Raw genomic sequence first — 12,591 nt, forward strand, 5'->3', positions numbered from 1 at the left:
CCTTGTAGACTACAAACCGTACAACTGAGAACTGTGTGTTTGTTCCAGATCTCATCTTAACTTCGCAATCTAAACGAGCTCACATAAAATGAAACTCATTCAGGAATTTCTTAGCCCTCTGTGCTGTGAGCCTTAAGGAGGTCTTTAATTTTACATCAGGTACCATTCAGTGCTTCTGTCTGCCTAATAGAGCATTTTTTTGTTTTACATGGCATTTTCCCTCCATACCTTGTCATGTTTGACAAACCTATTGGGGTAACAAATCACTTTCTTACAGTGGACTTCTATGCATATTGTTGGCAGAAGCAGGGGCAAGGGCAGGTAGAGAGGAGCAGTGTGGTTCTGCAGTAGTATACTCACAAGTATTCATGAGACTGACTGGATTTCAGAACCACTACTGCCAAAAGCTGAAAGCTTTTCACCAATAGCTAAGGTGAACCTTTCTGCTCCAGGGGTTTCTGCAAGTCTTTCTGCACCTCTCTACCACCTTTCTTTCTGAAAAACTGTTGAAAGAGGCCCTATTATCAATATGGAAAGTTACTATATAAGAAAGAGGACATAATGTAATTCAGCAAGAGGCACAGCAAAGATGATGAGAGGCACATACTGGGTCTTTGCTAGGACTCTGCAGAGCCAAGGAGTAACTGAGATGATGGTAGATGTGATTTTCTGCAGTGCTTTACATAGGGAAAATTTCATTTTTAAACCCTGGTCAGACTGGAGCAGTTGAGGCTGGAAATGTTGAGTATCGATGAAATGTAATGATCAAAGATGTGGTCTTGGCCAGAGTATTTCTACTGGAACTGCATAGCTAGTAAGTGGCTATTCCCAGAGCTGGTAGGGTGTAGCAGTCCTTGGCTTGAATGCTTTCCCTGGGCAGGTCCCTTCAACAAGCTGAAGAATTGGGACACTGCAAGCATGCTATAGTGGCACACGTGGTCTGGTTCCATTGGCTGTTGTGTTGAACTGCAGTTAGTGGCTAATTTTAGGCAGCCTTGTGGAGGTCTCTGAAGTCAGGGATGACTACATGACTTGTCAGCTTCATTGCTCTTGCAAAATTCCTCCACTGCTGCTGTACTTTTCTCCTGAGTCACAGGTCTTGCTGGTTTCGCTTCCTCTGTGACCAGGCACATGCTTATGTCTGTCACAGTTGTTTACTCTTTGATCCTTCCAGGCGTGGAAAGTAGTCTGTGCTGGTGTGTGGGAAGGGGACAGTGTACCCAAGTAAACAGAACAGTCAGTGGCTTCTGTTCCTAAGAAACCAGGAGATCATAGTTCACGCAAGTCACTCACTCTTCTACTGCTGACTTGCAACAAGTTTCTTCAATATTCGTTGCCTTAGCTTCCCTATCTGTAAGGCTTTACTGCTTTTTCTAAATTGAGATATTTCAATGTGAAGTGCTGTTCAAGATTTAGTTTTGTGTAGGGATTTTATGAAATCTCAAACACATAGGAAGTATACTTTGTAATTTTGCGTACTGATGTACATTTCAGACACACATTTGTATAGTCCAGCTGTACACTGAACAGGTAAGCGAGCTGACAATCTCATGTGAGCATCATGGTAATAGTAATTGTTGCATTGCAGATGTTCCTGTACTTCGGTGAACTGGGACTGGCTACATGCTCTGCTGACCACCTCATTATTTTGTGGAAGGATGGTGAACGAGAATCTAGACTCCGCAGTTTAACACTGTTTCAAAAATTGGCACAAAATGGTGATTTGCAGATTAGATTTTAAATTGCTTGAATGCATGCTACTTAAGTATAAACTGGATGTGTGTTAAACATGAGTGTAAAGGAAAGTCTGAGCTACTGGGAATGTGACTACCAGTGAAGTTTACACTTAATGTCATGTATTATATTGGAATTTTTATTAGTTGCTACTGTTCTTCTCAAAGGAGAATTCAGCATGGTGAAACTTACGTGGCTTACTCAACAGAAATGGCATTCTCTTGAAAGACTGAAGATAATGATGACTCATTAAATGGTTTCTAATATTATTCCTAATATTTAAAAAATATCATGGGTGGATGTAAAAATTATGATTTGTGAAAATCCTTAGGTGGATCATGACTAAAGCAGCTGGGGGACATTTCACAGTGTTACATGCAGAAAGGCACAGAAAAAAACCTGAGATTTCCTGCTTTATGTAATTTATTTCTTGAAGCTAAACTTTAGTTACAGGCTCAGATTTGGGGTTTTTTTGTAGATGATACACAAAAGAAACAGTTCTCAAATAGAATTTTTGCGTTTGAAGTTACTATCCTGCACCAAGGGTAAGAGCAAGGAGAAGAGTAGGCAATACCAGTGTGGCAGGTTTCATTTTTGGCAAAGGTATATAGATATGTCTTGCTTGCAGTAGCTGCAGTTTTACTGTGGGTTAACCTACACTACTGGAGTTCATACAGCACCATTACCATGTCTAGCATTAAGTGTGATTGATTAGTTTAGCTTAGTCTTTCCATAGTGCATTCATTGAATTAATTTATATCTAATAAAAAACACTGGCCTTACCATGGATTTTCAGGATGTAAAATACTTTCTTAAGCAGTAGCAGTTGATGTGTTCAATACTAGCACAACACTTCTGCCAGATGAATACTAAATTCTCAGTGAAGCTTGAGTGCAGAGAAATCTGCACCAAGTTTGTAAGGATAAATGGTACTTTAGAGTTTAAAAATAAAAAGCCTTTAAGTACACAATGCTTTTTTCAAGTCTGAGATAGCAGCAGTAATCTGAAAGCTAAACAGGATTGGGGAAAAAAAGCCCAAACTAAAACAAAACCCCTGAACCAATGCAGTAAAAACGCAAAAGGAAAAGAAAAAAACCAAAACAAGGTTAAACCTAGAACTGATACAGAGAAACTGGGAGGATGAGATAATGAGTGGTAAGTTGTCATTTGAACAAAGATCTAGGGAAGGGAGGAGTCTGGGAACTTAGTGATTGTAAAGCCATGTAGAAGAAGGTGCTGCTGTCCTTAGGTCTACTCAGAAGATCCAGTTTAGTAAGAAGAGCCAACTGAGTAAGTTTCAGTGCCATCTCTTCCCTTTGAATCCATGACAACTGTTTTCAGTACAGGAGACTACAGGGCTGTAATTCCAGATTTAAGATCCAGCAGCTGCAGTAAGTGCAATTAAAACAAAAGGCTAAGTCACTCTTGACAAGAGCAGAATCAAAAGGAGGAAGCTCCAGCTTCCTAGAAGAAACCAAGAAGCCTTTTAGACTTTCTTCCTCCAGCCCCCATGGGTGCTTGCCTTCCCCCTACCACCCAGAAGCCAAGCTTTGCCTCTTGAGTCTCACCATAATCTTCCCTGGAAGGTGGGGCAGAGGGACAGTAAAATTTTGAGCTGTATTTTTTTCCCCCACTTTAGTCAACTTGTACAACTAATCTTATTTGAGTGTAGAGCTCAAAATGACATATTTCAAAACCACAAAACAGATGAAGAAGTTGTTAAATTACCTTCTCTCAATTCATGAAGGTTGTCAGTGTTAAATCTTCAGCTGCATGTTCTTTGCTTAGGGTGGCTATTCTCTAGGAAGGGTGTTTGGATGACAACTGATAACATGCTTTTAGGTATATGGTATTAAACTTGGGGCAGAAAGGGATGTTAAACCTTTCTGGATGTTAAACCTTTCTGTCTGTCAGTCTGCATTGTTTCAGCTTGTCTATCAGCAAGTGTTGCATTTTTGGCGACTGCAGTACAAGCTGGGGAGATCAGTTTCTCTTTGGCTCTTTTTTCCTTGTTTCAATTGAGAAATAGCTGTTTAGTTGCATATAATGTGTGTGTGTTTACACATTGTTACTAAAACTTTACAGCAAAAGCTTATAAAACAAGTTTTTCTTGGAGAGGCTACTGCTATAATCAGGATCTCAGTTGTAACTAGAGAGAAGGAACATAAGCTTTTTATTATCTTTTTCCTATACCACGAGTACAACTATTTCATTTTTGTGACTGCTTTTAAGTGAATACCTGGTAAAGAAACAGATCTATTTAACTAAACAGTTCTAGTCACAAAACTCACTGTGCATTTCACAGGGATGTAATTCAGCCTTAAATAGTCCTACATGCATGTGTAAATACTTGCATCTATCAAAAGTGCCATTGTTCTCAGTTACAATCCATTGGTAACAGATCTCCCAAGGGTCTCTTCCTTGGGAAGATGGTTGTTAAAAGATGCTTGAGTTTAAAGTATTAAATGATTTGTTTTACAAATGAACTTTGAGCATAACAGTAAACACAGTAAGGCTATACTAGCCCTCTCCTGTTAAATAAGAGTTTGGCACTTGCTGTTGGGAAGTGCAGTAAGCAGAATTAGGGTGATGAGATAAGAAATTTTACTTCTGCCTTGTGTCCTTTTAAATTTCTTTTTCCACCCCACTGTAATGCAGAATTCCATATGTTCACATCATGAAAGTAAGTATCTTTCAGACCTACCCTTAATAGTTGTACAACTCTGAGGTGTCTGTTTTACTGTCAGTATCTGCACTGACAATAGCATGAAACAAGCAGCTGTTAGTCAGCTGGACAGGTTAGAGTCTAGGAGATCTGACACAACTGGCAGATGACGATTAGTCTATGCTGATTTCTTTTGCTCTTAAGGAGGACACATCTCCACACAAATTACTCTTTTTGCTTAGTCTCTGACTGGGGAAGAAACACAGGATCTTGCAACAAATACACTGATTCCACATTAATGCCTTAACTTGTGAATCAGAACTGAGGCTGAACTTTATTTCACCTTTCCACCATTCACATTTTCTTCTTTGTGACAGAAGTGTGACAAAAATAGTGAAATGTTTCACATGGATGTGGTCTTACAGTGTTGCTGCATTTAACAAAGTAAGATGACAAAGCTTTGAATCTTGTGAAATTATTTTCTCTAATGCAAGCTGCAGTGAGTGTTCAGTCATCAGAATAGTTAAGGTACAACCACTAAGAACACTAGTTCTAAATCAAGGAATAGTAAAAGCAGTTTACACTATAAAAATCTGAGGATCAGCTTATCTGAATAAAAATCCATTGAAGAATGTTGCAATAGATAATAAGAAAGAGTGAATAAACATACTTCACCAGAAACACCATTCTTCAAATATACACAATGCAGCATTTTAATACACAGCAACCTGCCTTAGCTATGACAGAAGTAAGGTTCTATTACAATTCTAACAAAAATATAGCTTATATACATTTCTTCGCACATACATTTTATGAATGTTTCCTTTTGTTTCAGAACTTGGTACAAAACATACAAAAAAGGTTGGCACATTATGTAAGCTACCTGCAGTAAACAACAATCATTGTCACTTTTCTTCCACAGCAATTTAAACTCTGTTTGGGTTGGTTTTTTTCCTTTATCAGATTCAATTCTTGATACAGCATAGGGGAGGTAAAGACTATGTTCAAGAGCTTTCCTTTTAATGAGTAGTGGACTGCTGTTTCAACTGTAGCCACAGCTTTGACGGTCTTGCCTGCAGACTGGAGTGCAGTGTTAAAAATCAGCAGTTCTGCTAGTATTTATTAACTGAATAGTCTGAGAATAGTCTAAAATTTGAACTCATGTTCATGTTCTGCATGTGATTAAAATGAGATGTACAAAAATAAGCATTTGTGCTTTGGAAGCTTTAGCATAAATTTTGTATCTTAAAACTAATGAAAACTATGTTTGATTTCTAACTTATTTACATCTTTTCAAGTACTTTTTACATCACAAAACAAACCAGCATTTTATTAGGAGGGTAAAAGCAGTACAAATTAATTATAATACTCTTTGTTATAAATTATAACCTGGAAACTTTTAAAAAAGCGACAGGTTCATCCTAGAAGTAGCACAATATATGGACTTACCATAAAATTTAGATCAGCTTAATAAAATTGATGACCATGTGTACAAACACCACTTTATAAAAAAGTATGTTGATCAAGTGCCACAATGGTTTTTGCGTAAAATTTGATGAGACATTGCATGGTAACATCTCTAAGATGGCAGAGAAATGTGTGAATGGCACCAGTTATACAGAACATGCTTATTTTCCTCTATTATATGACCAATTTTAAGGGACTTTGACTCCTACCAAGATTTTATGTGGAAAAGAAAGAAGGGAGAGTGGGTGGTGCTCTGAGAGATAGACTCTGTAATAAGAAGGTCATTTTAAATGGTGGAGAGTTTGGTTTTTACTGTATCCAGTTTATTGAGCTTTACTTGTTCTAATGTGTATGTTCTCTTTAGAATTATGATTCAGAGAGCTGAAGAGTATCAATAGAATTGGAGCAAATTTATGCTAAATAATTGTGAAGTTTTTATGCTTATTTTTCAGCCTGTTCTTACTGTACTGGTGACTAGATTACCCCTCTGTCTGAGAAACAGTTGTGTGAAGTGTTAGTGAATACAGTTGTATCAATTACAGGATTTGACAAATGCATATTCAGTATTAGAAATCAGTTTCAGAAGTACATTTTCTGACACAAAATGTTATTTCCAAAGAGCACTTATTGATCTGTGGATTATGTAGCCTTTTTGAAAACATTTTTCCTGTAGGATTCAGAGAAGCTTGAAAGTGATGAATAAAATATTTCCTTCTTGCCACACAGTCTTAATTTCACTGGAAAGGAAACACCATCTCTCTTGTAGCCAAGTCAGTAAGTGATTCACAGTGAAACTGGTAGATCAAGAGGTCTGTTTTTCTTGCCTTGGTGTCAGTTGTTTTCTGATGGGAGTCTGAGACTCTTGCACTTTAACTCATCCAGTGTTTTCCAGTGTTTGTAGTTATTAGCCAAGTGTTGCATCAGAACAGGCAGATGTGCAAATGCTAAATGAACAGGAGAAACAGTTGTACTATGTAAACAGAATGGGCAGAATAACTAATCTGAAATTGGCATTCTCCTGCTGTTTTTTGTTCCTTCAGCTGTAAGCTAATGCTAAAAGGGGAAAGACTTTGTTCAGTCTGTTTCTCTTTCAAGCAAAGCCCCTTGTATGATGACCTTATTAAATTATGCTAGCACACAACCACTGATCTCAGTTTCTGCTGTTCTGAAGAAATACATTGCTAAAGGGAAAAAAAACCCCTAGATTAAAAAAAGCTTAGTTTTAAGCCATTATTCCTTCCTTCTTTACATAGATTGTCTGGTAAGCGCTCAGCTTTCATAAAGCTGGTGTTACGTGCAGTGAAACAGGCTTCAGCAATGTCATTGCTTAGATCCTATGCTGTACTGCTATTCTACAGGTACTACCCTTGAAAAAAATGGACTCATGGCCAGTTTGAGATTATTCATTTTATTAGAAATATCTGCCTTAGAGTAAGGAAGAAAAAAGCAGAAGTACTTACCATCCCATGCATCGAACATATCTGTTATAAAATAATCAATGAAGGAAATTTGAGACTTGGGAATGCTGCAGGTGTTTCTATCAAATACTGGCATTACAACAGGCAGACCCTGTCTCTTCTCTTCATCAGTCTAAGAAAACAAAACTCCAGTTAGCCCTTAGAGCTTTGCTGGCTTTCACGCTGGAGTAGCAAAGGCCAGGGGATCAGATGAATTTCAGTAGGAGAGTTGAAACAAACCTTAGGACCCCTGAGGTGAACTGCCTTAGTTTCATGTGCTTTATTTTGTCTGGAACAGGGATGGAAATCAAAACCTCTTCCCTTTCACAGGTACTCTATTACTGTAGTGCTGTGATTGCTCTTGGCTCCAGCGAGACAGAACGCTCTAATCTGGTCATTAGGGCACACCAGCTAAAAATGGAAAATGGGGTTGCAGAGTCCTTTTGCAGAGGACAGGTTTGATCTCTCCATTTTTCCACATCTCTATTGGCTGTTTCAAACGATTTGTCTTTTAAGTAAGAGGGATGTTGCTGTTGCTACTTTCTCTGCTTGTATTGGGTTATAAGATGAACAGAAGTAAGGGTATGCCCTTTAGTTATGTGTCCACAACTGGAAGAGGATTGGTTTTGTTGTGCTCAGTATGGTGGAGGAGCCAATCACCTCAACAGTCTTAGAATTTAATTACAAAAAAACATGTTAAGTAGTATAGTCAGCACCTAATGCTGGAATTGGCAGCAGAACAGTCCTCAGAATTACCAGATGAGGTTAATGAAGAGCAGAACAGTTCTCAGCACCTCACACTGCTGCCAGCAGGATAGTGCCAAAGATTGACAATTTAAAGCTAGCTTGTGATACCTCGACTGCTAAGGAGATACAACCTAAGTGATCCTTGTTCTTACCTAGGAAGTGATCGAATTTATTCACTATGATTAAAATGAAATTCAGACATGTCCCAGGCACTAACTACTATTTTCTTTCAGTAATAACTATCACACGTATGATAGGAATTTGGATGGTAGGCATGCCCACTTTTCTGTCTCTCCAGTTCCACACAATTAGTGGCAATTAAAAGCTTAAGAATCTATCAGTTGTTCAAATGAAGAACTAGAAGAGTATTTCACTTTCAGAAGGCTGGTGTATTTGTGTTAGAAAAAGAAAGGAAGGAAATAAGAAAGGAAGTTGAGCTTCTAGTTCTGTCCAGAGAGATCTCATGTGATAAGTATTTACACTGCCTACCTGCCTGCAGTACTGGCCTGATACATCATCTGCTTACCATGACAAAAGTTCAGATAGCCTGTTAGAAGAGAAGGGGCCAGTCCAGTGATTCAGTTGAGGGCTACATCAGGCATGGATCTTCCTGTTCTCTTCAGGGAAGATACTGGGACTAGAAGCTAGAATGGTGATGGTCTTGAGTTTCAGGTGATTAAATTGACTAGGGCTAATCAGATAATTTTGTTTTGGCCAGATGGAGAAAGCTGAAAGCATAAAACCTCCTTTTCACCATTCTGTACTGCAGGCTTTATGGTAAGCAAACTAGCTAACTGACTGGAGTGAATTCTTCTGCATGAAACTGAGAGACCAGTTCTGACTGGGGTCAAAAAGCATACGTCTGGACTCCCATGGTGATGCCAGGTAGACCCTGTGTGGAACAACAGCAGACCAGCCAGTGTGCGCTTTCTTACATAACATAATAGTCAAACTAGAAAAATACACATACATACCTGGGCAAAATACTCCTCTGAAATCCTCCCTGCCCATTCGATACATAGCTCTAGGGGGCGACATGGGTTTGCTACATCTGCACATTTAATCATCATGCGCTTGATCAGTGTCTGGTTATCTGGAAAATTTGTTATATTGCCTGTACATTCACAGTCACTGCCTTCGCTCTGTAAAAGAGAATTGGTTTCAGGAGCCAGTGGCCAGCATCCCTGCTAGCAGGAGCAAGGGCATCATTATCAGCTGTATTGCACTTAGGTAGTAAGCAGGCACCCAACCTGACACCTAATTTCCTGCAGAGAACCAGGAATTTGGAGAAGAAAGTGATGTCTGAGAACTGCAGCCTTGCTAAGTAATGAATGATAGCCTTACATATGATAGTTGGAGGTTCTTGGAATTAATAGCAAAGTCTGTGAAATAAAGGCTCTTTATCAGGTAGGGTGAGTTACCCTTCTCTGCATCCCAGCCTTGCCCTCCTGGAACAGGACCAGGATAGGGGACTCGTCCACCAACTGCAAGCTGATAAACCACCCTCACTGCTCAGTCTTTAAATCTGGGGATAGGGCTGGTAGGGGGCTGCTTAATTTAGGGGAGTTTCTAGAATTTCATTTACATTCCTAGATGAAAAAACTGTGGCAGGTACAGGAGGTGAACCAACCTGCACAACTGACTGTTACTTTTACAGGTAGAAAAGCAGGTCTGTGCCATTCAATTCCAAACTGCCGCCTTTGTGCCGGATTTTGAACCCTCAGCCTGGAATACTTCTTGGTTTTAGTTACTAACTAGGATGAAGTCTCAGATAATCTATGAGATTAACAGTAGGAAAATGCAGGAGTGGCTGACTGACTGCAGAAAGTCTCTGCTTGCTAGGCAGTAAAATGCCAAACTGCTTATTGACTGCTCTGGAGCATGGGTGGAGGGGACAGAGTAGTTACTACAAGTCTGCTGTGGCATTATCTTCTGGGTTTTGAACAGTTTAGAAGGGCACAGGTATATTATATTCCTTATTGAGTAATAAAAAGCCTCCACCTCAGCTCACCATGGCATTAACGCTATTCTCAAAATAATATATTTGTGTAATTATGGCCTCCCTTCACTGCTAAATTCAACTCTTGAGTCAAAAATTGAACATAAATACTTTTTACCACCATGGCTAAATTAATGTCTTTGTGGTTTATGGGGAGATATTTTGCAGTGACTCTTGCCAATTCAGGCATTAATCTTCTAACTTTATGTTTAGCAGTTAATTTTTTTCAGCATGGGCAGCCCAGCGAAGAGCTGCCAAATTAACCCTGTTCCTTAACTGCTGTTCAAGATCAAAAATAGAAAGAGCCACTATTAACAATAAGGAACAGAACAACCTAATACTTGGGAAAAAAGCAAGTCTGTAATACAAGTGGTTCTGTGCTCCACTTTTATTGCTCAACTCTTGTACATTTTAAAATGGCCTCTGCTATAAATCAGTAAGATAAAGGAAAGTGAGTCAAAGAAAATGTTTTCTATAGGTTAGAAAAGCTAATTGCAGTAGAGTGTATGGAGAGCATTTAAAATCTCATTAGGAAGTGCTGGAACAAATGTATTCATGAGATAAAATGGGAGAATTCCCAGAAATGTGTTCAGAGCTTGGAAACACTGTGGTTTCAGTGAGGCTTATGAATCTAAATCTTACAGGCCAATGTGGGGATACCAGAAAACTACAGTTTTAAAAGGGTGGAGATGGAGGACACATTTCACAAAAACACTTAAGCTGTCAGAGGGAGGAATGAGAAGCCATATCTCCCAGTGACACCTCAGAGGGCATTTTTATAAATTGGTGGAGCAAGCTACTATCTGGGTTCACATGTAAGTGCCAAGAAACCTGAGAGTGGGTAATTCCATGCTGCCCACCGATGTGAACCTTCCTTTCCTCTGGACCTCAGTTTAAAATGGGATCCCCACTGTCCTCGCTTAGCCCATGCCAGGAGGGCAAAGCCATGAAACACAGCACCAGGTGATGTACTGGGGGTGCAGTGCAGAAACAGTGATAGGGGCCCCCAGCAGTGCCCAAACCACATCCCCTTGTGCTGTGGGACTTCTGACACTGAAGATGATCAGGCTAATTCAGACCCAGGGCCACATCCAGTGAGCCCTCCAGAGCTTGGAAGTGCTTGAGGAGTACAGTGCTAAGCGTCCAGAGAGTCAGTGAAGTTCAGCAGCATTTGTGATTTCCAGATCAAACTGTTGGGATAACGAAGCTCAGTGGTCCCTAGATGTAAGTCAGTTCAACTAACATAATGCTGTCCCTAAAGTCATAAACCCCACTGGTCCTGACGGGTTTCTGCACCCATGACTGTCTGCAGTGCAAAAAGTCCAGTTATGAAAAACTGACAAGCTACTTTTATTTAGTTTTAGTGTCACTGACCTTCAATTTGGTCTTATTTTTTTCAATGTTTCTAACAAAGCTTTATTTTCACTAAGCTGTGATAAGATGGTCTTTGCTTAGGTGAGCAACACTGCCCTGGAGAACCTCGAGAGGCAACAAGAGAAGGGAAAGAGGGGCCTGGGCTGAGAAACTTGGAGACATCTTATGAAATACACCCTGCTGGTGATGGAGCATTAGGGCGTACAACTGGTAGGAATAAAGGCTCGGACATCTCTTGGTGCAATCAGGAGTGGGGATGGGGTGGAGAGGTCTCAGAAATCAATGGAGCTTGAAAGCTCCAGATTACATAGACACAAAACCATCAGGACAGGTTCCTCAGTTACAACCTCAGGCTTAGGCAAATCCCACTGTTTGGAGGCAGGACCATAGGTACAAGTGCTGACCTGGCTCCATGCACAGAATTTTGCACATACAAAAGCACCCACATGCATGTTTTCTGAACACAAGATGGCTTTGAAGGCAAGGCTTATGAAGTGTTTAAATGAGCTAAGGTCAGAGCCAAACATAGAAACCAAGAAAATAAAAGCATTTTTCCACTCTGAGGTGTGAGTTCACAAATCCAATTGTGTCTTTTGACCACAGTGCAAATTGCTATAATGTGAATGAAATTGTCTTGGGAGAACTTCACTGAAATGCCTGAAGGCGTAAAGTGATGCAAGTACTTACATGTGAGCTGGTCTCCTCAGATGCCATTGGCTTGTTGATGCTGTTCACAAATTTGTTGACGTGCTCAAAATGCTTCGTCATCTCTGTTGCCAAAACCATATCAATAATGGCCTGGCGCAATGTCCGGTAGTGATTTCTAGGAAAGAAGAATAGTTCCTGCTCACAACCTGCCAGACAGAGCTTTGTCCTTTCCTCATCCCTGCCCAGACAGTGATGCAAAACACTGCTTGGGGGGTCATCCAAATGAGCTGGCATCTTCAGAGTTCTGTATGGTCTAGGGTTGGAGAAATGGACTAGATCATACCTTTCCAGGTTCCTCCAGCTCTGAATTCCTGTATTGCCTTTTTTCTCTTACTTTTACCTGATGAAAACCAATCCCCTGAGTTGATAAAAATTTACAATTCAATTTCATAATGCTATAACACTAAGACAGCTTCTCCAGGAATGACACAAACACATTG

At 39.9% G+C, this 12,591-nt stretch overlaps 2 protein-coding genes across 4 annotated transcripts in view; one reads left to right on the forward strand and one right to left on the reverse strand.

Moving 5' to 3' along the window:
* The window catches only part of WDR41 (WD repeat domain 41), a 30,021-nt gene extending 23,434 nt beyond the window's left edge, over positions 1-6,587 (forward strand). For all 3 annotated transcript variants that reach the window (XM_074856589.1, XM_074856590.1, XM_074856588.1), the window contains one exon: positions 1,589-6,587. In XM_074856589.1, the coding sequence (XP_074712690.1) occupies positions 1,589-1,741 (153 nt within the window). In that variant the 3' untranslated portion in view covers positions 1,742-6,587. The remainder of the gene's footprint in view (positions 1-1,588) is intronic.
* Positions 6,588-6,697: 110 nt separating this feature from the next.
* The window catches only part of PDE8B (phosphodiesterase 8B), a 45,477-nt gene continuing 39,583 nt past the window's right edge, over positions 6,698-12,591 (reverse strand). Inside the window, exons 18-21 of the mRNA XM_074856592.1 lie at positions 12,131-12,266; positions 9,045-9,212; positions 7,327-7,456; positions 6,698-6,810 (exon numbers count right to left, since the gene is read on the reverse strand). Of these exons, the coding sequence (XP_074712693.1) occupies positions 6,698-6,810; positions 7,327-7,456; positions 9,045-9,212; positions 12,131-12,266 (547 nt within the window). The remainder of the gene's footprint in view (positions 6,811-7,326; positions 7,457-9,044; positions 9,213-12,130; positions 12,267-12,591) is intronic.

Source organism: Strix uralensis, chromosome Z, assembly GCF_047716275.1.
Source record: "Strix uralensis isolate ZFMK-TIS-50842 chromosome Z, bStrUra1, whole genome shotgun sequence".
Taxonomy (NCBI): domain Eukaryota; kingdom Metazoa; phylum Chordata; class Aves; order Strigiformes; family Strigidae; genus Strix; species Strix uralensis.